Source organism: Geotrypetes seraphini, chromosome 8, assembly GCF_902459505.1.
Source record: "Geotrypetes seraphini chromosome 8, aGeoSer1.1, whole genome shotgun sequence".
NCBI classification, from domain to species: domain Eukaryota; kingdom Metazoa; phylum Chordata; class Amphibia; order Gymnophiona; family Dermophiidae; genus Geotrypetes; species Geotrypetes seraphini.
Window position 1 is genome coordinate 135206038 of NC_047091.1, and position 16608 is coordinate 135222645.

Below are 16608 nucleotides of genomic sequence, written 5' to 3' on the forward strand. Positions count from 1 at the left end.
AAGGGAGCCCAAGCCCTCTTGCCCTGCCGATTCCCCAACTCCCCGACAATATCGGGCCAGGAGGGAGCCCAAGTCCTCCTGGCCACGGCGACCCCCTAACCCCACCCTGCACTACATTACGGGCAGGAGGGATCCCAGGCCCTCCTGCCCTCGACGCAAACCCCCCCTCCCCCCAACGACCGCCCCCCCCAAGAACCTCCGACCGCCCCCCCAGCCGACCCGCGACCCCCCTGGCCGACCCCCACGACACCCCCAACCCCCTTCCCCGTACCTTTCTGTAGTTGGCCGGACGGACGGGAGCCAAACCCGCCTGTCCGGCAGGCAGCCATCGACGGAATGAGGCCGGATTGGCCCATCCGTCCCAAAGCTCCGCCTACTGGTGGGGCCTAAGGCGCCTGGGCCAATCAGAATAGGCCCGGGAGCCTTAGGTCCCTCCTGGGGGCAGGGCCTGAGGCACATGGTCGGGTTGGGCCCATGTGCCTCAGGCCCCGCCCCCAGGAGGGACCTAAGGCTCCCGGGCCTATTCTGATTGGCCCAGGCGCCTTAGGCCCCACCAGTAGGCGGAGCTTTGGGACGGATGGGCCAATCCGGCCTCATTCCGTCGTTGGCTGCCTGCCGGACAGGCGGGTTTGGCTCCCGTCTGTCCGGCCAACTACAGAAAGGTACGGGGAAGGGGGTTGGGGGGGTCGTGGGGGTCGGCCAGGGGGGGCGCGGGTCGGCTGGGGGGGCGGTCGGAGGTTCTTGGGGGGGGGGCGGTCGTTGGGGGGAGGGGGGGTTTGCGTCGAGGGCAGGAGGGCCTGGGATCCCTCCTGCCCGTAATGTAGTGCAGGGTGGGGTTAGGGGGTCGCCGTGGCCAGGAGGACTTGGGCTCCCTCCTGGCCCGATATTGTGTGGGGAGTTGGGGAATCGGCGGGGCAAGAGGGCTTGGGCTCCTTTTTGCCCCGATCGTGTCGGGGAGTCGGGGGGGGGGCAAGAGGGAACCAGGCGGAGAGAGGGCAGTTAAGCGCAGTGCCTGCGCAGAAGGATGCAGCTCGGGCGACTTCGTTGTGTGAAACGAAGTTCGTTGTACGGATCAAGACATAAAGTTCGTTGTGCGCAGCGTTCGCTGTGCGAGACGTCCGTTATGCGAGGCACCACTGTATGTCTATCTAATGAAGGTTTGGTCTGTAATGATGTCCCACATATTACCATCTCATATGTCAATGGAATTGAGGATTCCAGTATCAAGTTGATTTGTCCACCATATAGATCTCCAAAAATTGAGTATCAAAGGACAACAGAATAATAAATGATCCAGTGTCTCTACGTCAAGATGACAGTGCCAGCATCTATTAGACTTAGAACAGTCCAACTTTTGTAAAAGAACAGGGGTCCAAAAACTTCTATGTAACAAATAAAACCATGTTTGTCTCATAGATGCTGACGCTGTACATCTCATCCTCCAAGTCCAAATCCGTGGCCATTGAGTAGCAGAAATCTGCTGCTTAATTTCAATGCTCCAAATATCTCTCAAGCTTGTTTTTTGTTTTTTATTCATATAGTCAGAAATTAATTTATACCGCTTGGCTGCCTGAGGCCCTAGGACAGGGGTGTCCAAATGGTCGATCGCAAAGGCAACGCGTGTCGATCGTGTTGCCTTTGCGATCTTTTTCTCCCTGCTGCTTCCCCAAGCCAGGCCTGGCGCATACAAGCGCCGGACTTACAAAACTTCACCTCTGACGTCAATTCTGACGTTGGAGAGGAAGTTCTGGGCCAGCCAGTCGCTGCCTGGCTGGCCCGGAACTTCCTCCACGACATTAGAATTGACGTCGGAGGTGAAGTCTTGTGGGCCCAGCACTTGTACACGCCAGGCCTAGCTCGGAGAAGCAGCAGGGAGCAATCGCGTTGGTAGCTTGGGGTGGGGGCAGGGAAAGAATTGGGGAGGTGGAGAAATTGGGATGATGGCTTGGGGGCCAGGGGGAGAGAGAAAGAAAGGCAAAAAGAAAGAGGGGGGCAGGGGTAGAGAGAAAGAAAGACAGGCAGGCAGTAGTAGAGAGAAAGAAAGGCAGAAATAAAGAGGGGGCAGGGAAAGAAAGAAAGGCAGAAAGAAAGAAATATTGGCTTTACAGAAGAAGGAAGTGCAACCAGAGACTCATGAAATCACCAGTCAAAAAGGTAGGAAAAATGATTTTATTTTCAATTTAGTGATCAAAATGTATTCATTTTGAGAATTTTTATCTGCTGTCTATATTTTGCACTATGGCCCCCTTTTACTAAACCGCAACAGCAGTTTTTAGTGCAGGGAGCCTATGAGCATCGAGAGCAGCACAGGGTATTCAGCGCAGCTTCCTGCGCTAAAAACCGCTATCGCAGTTTAGTAAAAGAGGAGGGGGTATATTTGTCTATTTTTGTATAGTTGTTACTGAGGTTGCATATTTTAAAGTTATTTGCTTTAACCTCTGCTAAAAACCCAGAATACAAATGATAATTAACATTTTCTCTGCGTACAGTGTGCTTTGTGTTTTTAAAAATTTTGGTAGATCATTTTATAAAAATGTTGGTAGATCATTTTGACTTGGTCATTTTAAAAGTAGCTCGCAAGCCAAAAAAGTGTGGGTACCCCTGCCCTAGCATATCTGTCTGGAAGCAAAGGCCCAGATACACATTTTTTTAAATTTCAACAATCAGGGAACCCCTTCTGAATGGCCTGCTTCAACTGCAACCATTTATATGCTTGAGACTTTGTAATACCAAATGATTGTTGCAGTTGTGAAAAATCAAGCATTTTCCCATTTAATAACACATCATCTAAAGTACATATGCCTGCCTGCAGCCAATGTTTCCAGAGGATTTTAGACTCGCCAATTTGGATCTTAGAGTTCAACCATAAGGATTGACATGTGGATTGTTGTACTAATATAGAAGTTAAATTATCAATAAATTTTAAGGTTTTCCAGGTGGCCAAAAGAATACTATTGTCCTTGTAGATTTGGGGCAACTTGATACTCAAAATATGGCTTTTAACCATAATGGGATACAACAATAAACTAGGTAGGTAGGATGGGTTCAAGCCAGTGATGCAAGCAGGAATAAGAGAACAATTTGGTTTGTCTCTTTGAAAAAAACCGGAATGGGTGTAACTCCATGATCTGAGGCTTGTTCCCTTATTAATAAAAATCTTTCAGTATCATTTTGGTCACTGGTGGGTTTTGTTTTGTTTTTTTCTTCTTTATTCATTTTATATTTTACATCAAGTGTACAGAAAATATCAAGAATTTAAATATACATCACTTGAATTTCTACAACTATTCTTGAAAATAAAATTTAACCCCATCCCTCCCACCAAATTGATATAAAATAATATATATAACATACTATAATATCGTAGAACATTTCTTTCATATTACTGGTGTTTTTTATATTTTTGATTTAACCATAATGGGGACATAAGTTGCCATTCTAAAATGAGCCAGTCCAGAAGATGCTCTAAGACTTCATAATAAAAGCTTGATGGTATCTATAGAAATTTGGAAAATTTACCCCCCCAGCCAATTGTGGTTTTTGCAAAGATACTAAGGCTATTCTAGCAGTTTTACCCAGCCAAAAATTTTTTATGAGAATTCCATTCAGTTTTTTTATAAAAGGACCCTTGAAAATAAACAGGCAACATACTCATTTGGTAACAAACTACAGGTAAAATCATCATTTTTACAGTTTGGACTCTCCCCCACCAAGAAAGATGTAATGGGTTCCAATTTGTACTTGTAATATGAACATAATACCAGTTAATATCAAAGTCCAAATTAGGGTCAGTCTACTGAAATAAGTTTGAAATGAGGCCTGGGCCTTGAGCAGTTATGATCACTAGTTATGTAAGTCAAGATTTCTGCAATAAAGAATCTATTACTTTTTTCATCATTTTAGCCATATTCAGTCGGTCTTTCAGAGATTGTCAGGATATCCACTGAACGTTAGAATATCTCTGAAAGACAGGCTGTCCCATCTAAACAGAAATGACTTCTAGCTTTTTCTAATAATACTTGCTAATACTGTAGCATAAGCATATTCATTTTGTATGATAAAAGATTTATTTCTTTTCATAGCACTCGACTTGTTGGATAAAATGTTGACCTTTAATCCTCATAAAAGAATTGAAGTGGAGGAAGCTTTGGCACACCCTTACCTGGAGCAGTATTATGACCCAACTGATGAGGTACTTGGATCAATAATTGTTTCATTCTGGTGAGGAGGAGGAGGAGGAGTGTCACAGAGCATGCAAAGTTATATATCATATTAACTGTGGGCCTTTTATATTAAAAAAAAAAAATCCATATGTAAACTACGCAAAAATCTGTTGAGGTCAGTGCAGTGCAAGTGTGGGAGGAAGGGAAATGGAAGGGAAACTAAAAGCTGTACTTAGCCACTCCTGTGGAATACAGTTCCAAAATCATACTTCACACCCTTGGGTTGAGAAGAAAATAAAATTTGTGTGGAACTTCAGTACTGAGGGAAAGATTCTCAACTAAAATATGCCTTTAGCATACTTGCTAAACTGGTTCCAGCCGGTTTAGCATATATGTATTTTAGCGGCGGATTATCAAAAGGCTTACCGTGGTCTTTTCCGAATTTCCTAGCAGTCTCCAATACTGCCTTGCAGATGTAGTACAATGAGGTCATTAATATTAAAATGAGCACTCTGAGCGATTGTCTATCATCGCCGAGTGATTCCCTAACCTTGTTATGCCACATTTGTGGCCAAAATTTGTCAACAGGTCTGAGCTGTCATAGCCTTACTTTCTGATCAGTGCCTGAGTGCTGATTGGCTCAGGCACTGACAGGAAAGTAAGGTTTGACAGCTCAGACACCCCTGCCCCCAACGCCTGCCAGCCGGAGCAGGTGGGCGTCCAGCCAGACTGTGAATAAGGTAGGGATGGATGGGGGAGGTCATCGGGAGCACAGGGGGAGTTGTTGGGGAGGGGGAGGTTGGGCGAAGGTGGGAGGGAGTGGGCATCCCTCCCAATGAGGGGGTAGTGGTGATGATGATGGTGATGAGGTGGGTAGTAATGCCAGGGGATTGTGCGGCGGGAAGGAGTGGGCATCTCTCCCGTTGCAGGTTGGGCGGTTAGTAGTGTTGGGGGATTGTGTGATGCAGCGGGAGAGAGCGGGTATCTCTCCCGCTGCGGGGTGGGAGGGGGTTGTAGTAGTGTTGCGGAATTGTGCAGCAGGAGAGAGTGGGCATCTCTTCTGCTGCAGGATGTGGGGAGGCTGGGTAGTAGTATTGGGGGTTTGTGTGACACATTGAGAGAGAGTGAGCATCTCTCTTGCCAATCTTCAATTTGGTTTGGTGGGTTGGTTTTTTCTAATATGCAGGTATATTCTGCGCATTTGCTGATCACTATCACCAGCGACTCATCTCAAGTAAATCTAGTGAGCCTACGTGAACCTCATTTGTATGTGGGGGGTCTTTTGAGAATGACTCGCCTTTTTGAAATCATTACAATAGTGACCTCGGTAGCAGCCCATCGGATTTTATCGTGAAGTTCTGAGAATCTTCCTTGGATTTCAGTTACTACATTTTTAATCTGCTGTTTTATCTTGTCAAATCTAATTAGCTGTGAACTGTCTGGATGAATTGAACAAAAGAAATTGGAGTGGCTGGAAAGAAACTAATAGTTCTGCCATGGTCACCAAGCACCAGATTATATGGAAAACTAATGAACTTCTGGAAGTCTTGGGCTCTTGTAGCAGCACTGTCTTATCAAGGGACTATTTATCTGAAAGAAGTAAAACATGATGATCTCCTTGTGCTATACATAACTATACTTTTATAAATGGAAGGCAATTTAGTCAGTGAGTGTGTTATTTTAAAGCAGCTACTTACAGCAAAAGTCAGAATTGTGACAAGAAAGATAATCGTCATTCCTACTATAAAGGCCAAATGGCCCATCCTGTCTGTCCATCTGCAATAACTATTATCTCTTCCTCACGCGTCTATCTCACGCTTTCTTGAATTCAGACACAGTCTTTGTCTCCACTACCTCTTCCAGGAGACTGTTCCACACATCTACCATCCTTTAGTAATTCCTTAGATTACTCCTGAGCCTATCACCTCATAACTTCATCCTATGTCCTCTCATTCCAGAGCTTCCTTTCAAATGAAAGACTCAATTCATGTGCATTTACGCTATGTAGATATTTAAACGTCTCTATTACATCTTCCCTCTCTCGCCATTCCTCCAAAATATACATATTGAGATCTTTAAGTCTGTAGCCTTATGACGAAGACCACACACCATTTTAGTAGCCTTCCTCTGGACTGACTCCAATCTGTTTGTCTTTTTGAAGGTGCGGTCTCCAGAATTGCACACAATATTCTAAATGAGATCCCACCAGAATCTTATAAAGGGGCATAAATACCTCCTTTTCCCTACTGGATATACTTTTCCCTATGCATCCTAGTGTCCTAGCTTTCACCGTCACCTTTTCAACCTTTTTGGCCACCTTAAGATCATAGCATACAATCGCACCCAAGTCCCACTCTTCTGTTGTGCACATAAGTTCTTAATACCCTAAACCAGTGTTCTTCAACCTTTTTACACCCGTGGACCGGCAGAAAAAAAAGAATTATTTTGCAGACCGGCAAACTACTAGGACTAAAATTTAAAAACCCCGTTTCCGCCCCATCTCCGCGAGCTCGGTCCCCACAAATCATCTGATCCTATTCACACAAGCCTCAGTTATGATTTTATATTGAATGTATTTTATTAAAGTATAAAAAGAAACAATATTCTGTACAATTGTCATTTTATAAATACAAATAATTCAGAGCAGGATCAACAAAACCCCTGTCTCCCCTCCCCTTCACATATATCCCCTCTACTATCAAGAAAACTGAACAAGCCAAATTATTACAGAATGCTACACAGAAATATCATGCTAACAGAATACTGCAGACGCACATGAGAGGAATAGTTTTAGGGGAGTGCAACTAGGGCAACTGCCCCCTGGTCAGAGAGCGCCCTAAGCCAGCTGGAAGCTAAAGAAGCACTGCCTGGGTTTTGCAGTCCCCAGTTATGTCTAACATCAGCTCTAGCAGGATATATATTTCAAATCTGATATATTCTAATCACAAAATAGAAATAAAATTATTTTTTTCTACCTTTTGTCGTCTCTGGTTTCTGCTTTCAATCTTCTTTTCACTCTCTTCCTTCCACGCCTGCCCTCTCTGTCTCTTCAATCCAGCATCTGCCCTTTCCATCCACTGTCTGTCCTCTCCCCCTTCCATATGGTATCTGTCTTCTTTTTATGCCCCTCTCCCCTTTCCATCCAGCTTGTGCCCCCTCTCTCCTTTTTACATGATTCATTCCAGCTTCACTGCTCTCTTCATTTTTATCTCTCCTACACCAGATCTATCATCGTTGTCCCTCTCTGCTTATTTTTCTGCTGACCCCTTCCTATCATCAATCTCTCTACTTTTTCATGCCTGTGTCTCCCCTTCCCCTCCTCTAATCTCTCTGCCAGCTGTTTCCTTCCTTTTTTCATTCTCCCTTCCCTCCTCCTCCTGTCCAGCAGTAATTCTCTTCCCTTCCTCCTCTCCCAGCAGCATCTCTCCTCCCTCTCCAGTAGCAGCTGTCCCTTTTTTTCCTTGCTCAGCAGCTTCCCAGATTCCTTTCCCTCCTTCCCTCCCAGAAGCATCTCTCCTTCTCCCTCTCCAGTAGCAGCTGTCCCTTTTTTTCCCTTGCCCAGCAGCTTCCCAGATTCATTTTCCTCCTCCCCTCCCAGCAGCATCTCTCCTTCTCCCTCTCCAGTAGCAGCTGTCCCTTTTTTTCCCTGCCCAGCAGCTTCCCAGACTCTGATAGTGGTTTTCTCCCCTCCCAGCAGCTCTTCTTACTTCCCAGCGCAGCGATTCATGAAGGCAGCCTCGGGTCCTTTGTTGGGTCGCGCCGCCTCTGAGGAAAGAGGAAGTTGCATCATCAGAGGCAGCCGCGACTCAGCAAAAGCCCCAAGGCTGCCTTCGTGAATCGCTGCTCTGGGAAGTAAAGGAGAGCTGCAGAGAGGGGAGAAAGCCACTGTCGGAGGCTCCCTAAGATCTCTCCGGCCCAGCGCAGGCTTCAGATGTTGATCTTGCCGGCCCTGCGCGGACTGGCAGGAAGTTGAAGTGAGTCAATCTTGCTGGCCCTGCGCGGACCGGCACCGGTCCGCGGACTGGCGGTTGAAGAACTGTGCCCTAAACTGTACTGTTCCCTCAGGTTTTTACAGCCCAAATGCATGATCTTGCTAAAACAGGGTGCATGTTCAGTAATTCTGGAAGTGCCACCTACCGTGTTTTCCTGAAAATAAGACAGTGTCTTATATTCATTTGGGGCCCAAAAAAGGCACTAGGTCTTATTTTCAGGTAGGGCTTATTTTTTTCATGTTCATGAAAATCTCTCCCTTCCTGTTCTTCACCCCAATTATTCCTCTTTGCTTACCCCAACATATGCAACATCTTTCCTCCCCTCTCACTCATCCACTTGTGCCTTTCCTGTGCAGCATTTTCTATCCCTCCATCCCCCTTTGCAGCAGAACCCTTGCCCAGCTTCCATACTTCCCTTCCTCCCATCCCTTGTGCAGCAGAACCCTTTGCCCAGCTTCTATCCTTCCCTCTCTTCAGTGCCCCTGTGCAGCAGAACCCTTTGCCCAGCTTCCATCCTTCCCTCCCTCCCGTCCCCCTGTGTAATAGAACCCTTGCCCAACTTCCATCTTTCCCTCCCATCTCTTGTGCAGCGGAAACCTTGAACACCTGCTGCTGCCCCCGCTGCACAGCCGAACCGCCGATGACCCTCCATCCTTCCCTCCCACCTGATCCCCGCCGACCGTGATGTCGGTACACAGACAGCCCCAGCGAGAAATCTGCGAAGCAGCCTATGAGTGCTGCTGGCCCAAAGCTCCTCTGCAGCAAGGTATTTATGGTCATGGTTGGTGGGAATCAGTTGAGAAGGATGGAGGGTCAGCGGGGGTTCAGTGGTTTGGCTGTGTGGCGGGGGAGGGGCGGAAGTTTGGCTGCCTACGACTAGGGCTTATTTTCAGGGACTGACTGTTTTGTTGTGAACTGAGGACTTGAAGGACAGCCCAGAGAGATGGGAGGAGGAGCAAAAGAATGCAAATGAAGCTTCCTACAAGAGTTCTTGCGAGAAGAGGTTGACTACCTGAGTTTTCAGGAATAGAGTGTATGTGTACTAGAAAGAAGGTTAATCTTTCTTTAGCTTTATGTTATTTAATTATAGTCTTGTCTAGTTGTGACACATGACTTTTCTGCTCTTTGCATGTTAAATGGGTGGGTGAGTGGGAAAAGAGCAACCTATAATATTCCACAAATAAGTTAATTATTTTTTTTTTTTTTTAATTCTCATAGTCTTTTTCTTTCCTAAGCCTGACCCATGATAGGCCAACTTCTGCATAAGATCGTGGTACACCAGGGAAGAGTGATTCTAGTGGCACTGGACTGGTCGAGAACCTGTGGTTTGAAGACCTAGTCCATCTGCAAAAGGATTAAAGTCTCAAACTTCCCTCTCCTCTCCGGTTACTTTTGCAGGGACTGATTGCCATACAGGATCCAGAATGCTTTATTCTTGGGGAATGGCTCAGGAGTGTGTGAAAGCTGCTCGGATGGAGTGGTCTCCACCATCCTGAGGTGTAGGAAAAAGTTGGCTGTAGCAACGTATACAAAGGTCTGGAACTATTTCCAAACTAGAGGAGTAAAGACTCAAGCTCAGCTCCGATCTTGGTGATGCACACTTTTCTCCAGGAAGTTCTGGAAAAAAGGGCCTATTGGTTGGCTCCCTGTTAGTTCAGATACCAGGTCTCTTCTGTTTTGGGTCTAGAATCAATAAAAGCATCCTTGGCGCACATTCGGATATAGCCAGATTTTTTTTGAAGGGCACGTTATGGCTCTGCCTTCCAGTGTGATGGCCTTTTTCTGATGTGGACTTTTACAGTGATTCTCAGGGTGCTAGCGAGTTTACCCAATGAGCATTTGGACGAAGCTTCCTTGATGGACCTTACAATCAAGATGGAGTTTTTGATGGCATTCATCTCTGGCTGGAGAGTGTCAAAACTTCAGGCTTTGTCCTGCAGAGATTCTTTTCTTGGGATTATGGATTCAGGCGTGACTTTGCACATATTCCCATTTTTCTTGCCAGAAGTGATTTCCAACTTTCACATCAACGAAGAAGTAGGCTTACCTGCCTTCACACCCTCTGATCGGATGTTAAATTCATTGGATGTGCACAGACTCTTACTGAGGTATCTTGAGGTTTATGAACAAATTTTGATTGTCAGATCATCTGTTTGTGCTGGCTAGAGCAGCCCGTAAATGTCAGATAGGTTTGAAAGTGACTATTTCAGGGGTGATCCATATGGCCTTTTCTTCTGCCTGTATTGAAAGTGGGAAGCATACGCCTATATCGTTGAAGGTACAACCAACGAGAAGCATTACTTCCTCATGGGTGGAAACCTCAGCGGTTTCCCCAGGAAAAAAAAAATTCTGCAGAGCCATTACTTCTTCTTTGCATATGTTTATGAAATTTTTACAGAGTAGATGTGTGGCCAGATAGGACTCTGTATTTGGATCTTCAATTCTGGCAGCAGGCTCTTCTGTCTCACCCTAAGTCTCACCCTAAGCTTAAGGGACTCATCTGTTATGTCCCGAGTGTTCAGGAAGGAAGTGTGAATTTGCCTGCTTCTTGCCTCAGTGAGGCCTAACAAATCGGACATCTTGTTTCTTTTGTCCAGCCTTGACAAGGGTAGACCACCATGCTGAAGAATCTAGTGGGTATCCATACGAATCTCCCATACTCTTAGTGCACGTTGCACTCCAGTTGGTGACTTGTTTATTTTTCACCTTGTTATGTATTGCAAATGGTTAAGTTTTGTTTATCTGTAATATGTTTAATGATATGAGCAGAACAAGCATGTTTCTCGGGAAAGTCCCCGTACCCCTCCATCTTTTGTTTCCTTTCCAGGACTGACTGTCTGTTTTGTTGTGAACTGAGGACTTGAAGGACAGCCCAGAGAGATGGGAGGAGGAGCAAAATAATGCAAATGAAGCTTCCTACAAGAGTTCTTGCGAGAAGAGGTTGACTACCTAGGTTTTCAGGAATAGAGTGCATGTCTACTAGAAAGAAGGTTAATCTTTCCTTAGCTTTGTGTTATTTAATTCTAGTCTTGTCTAGTTGTGACACATGAGTTTTCTGCTCTTTGCATGTTAAGTGGGTGGGTGAGTGGGAAAAGAGCAACCTATAATATTCCACAAATAAGTTAATTTTTTTTTTTTTTTTTTAATTCTCATAATCTTTTTCTTTCCTAAGCCTGTAGCTGAAACACCATTCAAGTTCGAAATGGAGTTGGATGACTTGCCAAAGGAAAAATTGAAGGAACTCATTTTTGAGGAAACTGCCCAGTTCCAGACAATATACTGAAGGTAAGGTGCACAGGTATCTAAAATGATGTGAGATAGAATATGGAAAAGCAAGTAGACAATTCCAATGATTATATTTCCACTCTTAAAAATGTCTTCTGCGGTTCGTTTTTCCTTTGTTCATCAGACAATCCAGACCTATGGGCTCTGCCTCCCTACTAGTACATGGATTAAGAGAACAAGCACTTCTTTACCCTGCCCAATACAAAGCATCACGCAACCACACACTTTAGATTTTTTTTCTGTCTCGTGCAGATGGTAGATAGTAGACCATGCAGCATGCATGCACTTAATTCCTGGTATTGGCTTCTGGACCAAGTTAGCACCCGGAGAGATACCTGGAGGGGTCCAAGTTCCTCTTCTGCTCCCTGGCAACCTTCCAGATAGAGGCTCCTCTGTTAGCTAGCCTGAAAGCTGCCTGCTTAATTAGGCTTGTGTTTTTTGTTTTATAAAATTTTATTTAGATTAAAAATAAAAGAAAGGAGTAGAGTTTGGGTTTGACGGGGTAATCTGTGCTAGTAAGCAGGAACATCAAGGGATCCTGGTGCAGTCTGAAACAATGTAGATTTTTCCTGATTTGAGTCAGAAGGTATAGGGCTGCATTTGTCTTTAAGCCAAGGCAGGCCAGAACTCCCATGTTTCAACTGGCAGTACATAAGAACATAAGCAATGCCTCCACTGGGTCAGACCTGAGATCCATCGTGCTCAGCAGTCCGCTCACGCGGCGGCCCCAACAGGTCCAGGACCTTTGCAGTAGCCCTCTATCTATACCCCTCTATCCCTTTTTCTAGCAGGAAATTGTCCAATCTTTTCTTGAACTCCAGTATCGTACTCTGTCCTATTACGCCCTCTGGAAGCGCATTTCAGGTGTCCACCATATGCTGAGTAAAGAAAAACTTCCTTGCATTCGTTTTGAATCTGTCCCCTTCCAACTTTTCCGAATGCCCTCTTGTTCCTTTATGTTTTGAAAGTTTGAAGAATCTGTCCCTCTCTACTCTCTCTATGCCCTTCATGATCTTGTAGGTCTCTATCATGTCTCCTCTGAGTCTCCACTTTTCCAGGGTGAAGAGCCCCAGTCTCTCCAATCTTTCAGTATATGAAAGGTTTTCCATGCCCTTAATCATTCGTGTCGCTCTCCTCTGGACCCTCTCAAGTATTGCCATATTCTTCTTAAGGTACGGTGACCAATACTGAACACAGTACTCCAGGTGTGGGCGCACCATTGCCCGATACAACGGCAGGATGACTTCTTTCGTTCTGGTCATAATACCCTTCTTAAAAATACCCAACATTCTGTTTGCCTTCTTCGCGGCTGCTGCGCATTTTGCCGTTGACTTCATTGTTGTGTCTACCAGTACACCCAAATCTCTTTCAAGGTTACTTCCCTCTAATACTAATTCCCCCATTTGGTAGCTGAACATCGAGTTCTTTCTCCCTATATGCATGACCTTGCATTTCCCTACATTGAAGTTCATCTGCCATTTAATTGCCTACTCCTCCGGTTTGTTCAGGTCCCTTTGTAGGTCCTCACACTCTTCCGCAGTTCTAACCCTTCTACAGAGTTTAGTGTCATCTGCAAATTTTATAACTTCACACTTCGTCCCCGTTTCCAGGTCATTAATAAATACATTAGAAACATAGAAACATAGAAAGATGACGGCAGAAAAGGGCTACAGCCCATCAAGTCTGCCCACTCTTCTGTCCCACCCCATCAAGTCTGAGTGCTAATGACCCAGTTCCTTAGCTCGACCCCCGTAGGGATCCTACGTGGATGTCCCATTTATTTTTAAAGTCGAGTACACTGGTGGCCTTGACCACTTGCACCGGAAGTTTGTTCCAGTGATCTACTACCTGTTCTGTAAAGAAATACTTCCTGGTGTCACCATTAAATTTCCCTCCTCTGAGTTTGAACGGGTGCCCCCTTGTGACCGAGGGTCCCCTGGGGAAGAATATATCGCTTTCCGCCTCGACACGACCTGTGATGTACTTAAACGTCTCAATCATGTCTCCCCTTTCTCTACACTCCTCAAGAGTATAGAGATGCAGTTTGTCCAGTCTTTCCTCGTATGGGAGACTCTTGAGTCCGGAGACCATTCTAGTGGCCATTCGTTGGACTGACTCAGCTCGAAGCACGTCTTTTTGGTAGTGTGGTCTCCAAAACTGCACACAGTATTCCAGGTGAGGTCTCACCATGGCTCTGTAGAGCGGCATAATGACTTCATGTTGACGGCTGACGAAGCCTCTATTGATACATCCCAACATTTGCCTTGCCTTGGATGAGGCTTGCTCCACTTGTTTGGCAGCCTTCATGTCTGAACTGACGATCACACCCAAGTCCCGTTCTTCTGAAGTTCTAGCTAGTGTTTCTCCATTCAAGGTGTAAGTTTTGCATGGATTTCCGCAGCCGAGATGCATGACCTTACATTTCTTAGCGTTGAAGCCCAGCTGCCATGTCGAGGACCAGTTTTCCAGCGTGATCAGATCCTGCGTCATACCATCCTTAAGATTGTTTTCACTTACTATATTACACAGTTTGGCGTCGTCGGCGAACAGTGTTACTTTACCCTGAAGCCCTTGGGTCAAGTCTCTTATGAATATGTTGAAAAGAGATGGTCCCAGGACCGAGCCCTGCGGCACTCCGCTAGTTACCTCCGATGTCTCAGAGAGGGTGCCGTTGACCACCACCCTCTGAAGTCTTCCACTCAGCCAATCATCGACCCATGCAGTTAGCTTCTCGCCTAGACCCATCGACTTCATCTTGTTTAATAGTCTGCGGTGCGGGACACTGTCAAACGCCTTGCTGAAATCCAAGTACACTATGTCCAGAGACTCTCCCAGGTCCAGTTTTCCCGTCACCCAATCGAAGAAGCTGATAAGATTGGATTGGCATGACCTACCCCTAGTGGTCATGCCGAGTACCAGTAGCAGTGAGTTGAGCAGCAATGATGACAGCAGTGGGGGTTGACACTAGGATGTCTAGCTGTGCACAGTTAAGAGCACCAGTGGTACACATCAAGGATGGCAGTGGCTGCGATAGCAGCATCCTGTGAATAATGGGACTCTGCCGATTGCATCCTCTGATGTGGAAGCCACAGATGCAGCAAAAGTCAATGCAATATTTGTGAGCAGTGCCCTTTCAGTTTTAAATTGTTGGGAGCAGTGTTGGCAGGTAGTTCAGAAGATCAGATTTCCCAGTTTTCACCTACTCTGCAAGCTGCCGAGGCAGATAAAAGTTCAGGAATGTATCCCTTACTTGATGGCATTGCAGATAGGTTGGCCTCTCCTGCCCCTCCTCTGACTCTGGAAGGAGGTAAAGAGAGGCAGCTTGGATGCAAAGGAACCCTTTGGGGTAGAGGACCCCAGGTTGTGGCTCCTAGGCCAGGGAATCTTTTTTTTTTTTTCTTCTTCTTCTTCTTCTTTCACATTTGTGCTGCTTCAAACTTACGTTCTTATGTTAAGCGGATTCAGCAGGAGATATAGTCCTAGAGGTTCCCATTCGATCCCTTCTGCAGCTATGGACTCTGACTGGGAGACATGGTCAGAGAAGGGGTCTGTACACTTGGATCGCTTGAACACAGTGAGCCATGTGGCACAAGAAGGGTCCTTCCTGAGTTTGTTGAAGATGACCCTTATGATCACACAAGCTTTGTAAGCCCATACCACTCAAAGGAGTAGAGGTGGGGGTCAAAGTCCTTGAAAGACCGTATTTTAAAGGGGAAACACTGATTGGCTATAGTCTTTTGTGAAACTCTTTAATTAAATCATAGCATTGTATGAACAAAGAGTTGTTAAAGGAATTTTGAGAAGAGGGCACCAATTTATAGGTTACACTGACCCTGCCTGACTGGTGTGACAATACTTCAAGGGTGTCAATATCTGCTTCTCTGATAGAAAAAGGGGTAAATATTTTTTTCTAAGTGATATTTAAACCTAGATAGCCTTAATACTGTTTATATGATGGTAGCTGATACTTGCTGGAGAAAATGTAGATTAAGGACATAGAGTTTAATATCCACTGAGAATGTATGAAGGTTCAAGATTATTGCATTTTTGCTAGGGTTAAGCAGGATATCACTAAGGTTCAGATGAATCTTAGAATCCTTAACTGCTGTTGCATCAGAGCAGTACTCTGTGGCTGCTTGTTTAGAGATTGCATCAGCTTGGGAGAAGGTATGTATCCCAAGAGAAATTATTATACAGCATGTATATACTCCCCCTAGAATGTACTCTGTTTGCAATAGAAAAACTTGTTCCATTAAAAAAAAAAAAATTAAGAAACTCTTTCAGTAGTTTGATGGAGCGTAAGGAATTGATATAAGAGGGTTTATTGAGAATTATGATCAATTGTTTGGAGACAATTGCTTATGAAGACTGTGGAAGAGGGAGGGAAGGGTTAAATGGCAAAATGTTGGAGACCTGATATAGGTATTACTGTTCTGATAGCTGAATGTAACAACACTCAAAAGAAAAATTGAAAAATAAAAGGCCTCTGGCTCAAGTCTCACTTAAACGTGAAATTACTGATCTCCTCTTAAGTGATCTTGTAACCTATTGCTAAAATCATCCATAGCATCTGAAGATTGGAGGGTGGCCACAGTAATGCCAATTTTTAAAAAGGGTTCCAGGGATAATCTGGAAAATTACAGACCAGTAAACCTGACCTCAGTGCCAGGCAAAATAGTGGAAACTATTATAAAAAAAAAAAATAAAATTATGGAAGCATGTAGACCAGGGGTGCCCACCCTTTTTGGGCTTGCTAGATATTTTTAAAATGACCCAAGTCAAAATGATCTACCAACAATAAAATTTTTAAATAACACAAAGCACATGCGGAGAAAATGTTAATTATCATTTATATTCCGCAGGTTTTCAAAGAGATCAAAGCAGATGACTTTATGCAATGTCACCTCAGGTACAACTATACAAAAATAGACCCCCCTCTTTACTAAACCACGATAGCGTTTTTTAGCGCAAGGAGCTACGCTTAAAGCCCTGCGCTGCTCTCGATGCTCGTAGGCTCCCTGCGCTAAAAACTGCTATTGCGGTGTAGTAAAAGGGGGCCATAGTGCAAAATATAGACAGCAGATATAAATTCTCAAAAGGGACACATTTTGATCACTAAATTGAAAATAAATTCATTTTTCCTACCTTTGTTTGGTAATTTCATGAGT

At 45.0% G+C, this 16608-nt stretch overlaps 1 protein-coding gene across 1 annotated transcript in view; it reads left to right on the forward strand.

The window, feature by feature from the left end:
• MAPK1 (mitogen-activated protein kinase 1) overlaps positions 1 to 16608 on the forward strand; it is a 116551-nt gene that overhangs the window by 76513 nt on the left and 23430 nt on the right. The window contains exons 7-8 of the mRNA XM_033956876.1: positions 4083 to 4192; positions 11328 to 11440. Of these exons, the coding sequence (XP_033812767.1) occupies positions 4083 to 4192; positions 11328 to 11438 (221 nt within the window). The 3' untranslated portion in view covers positions 11439 to 11440. The remainder of the gene's footprint in view (positions 1 to 4082; positions 4193 to 11327; positions 11441 to 16608) is intronic.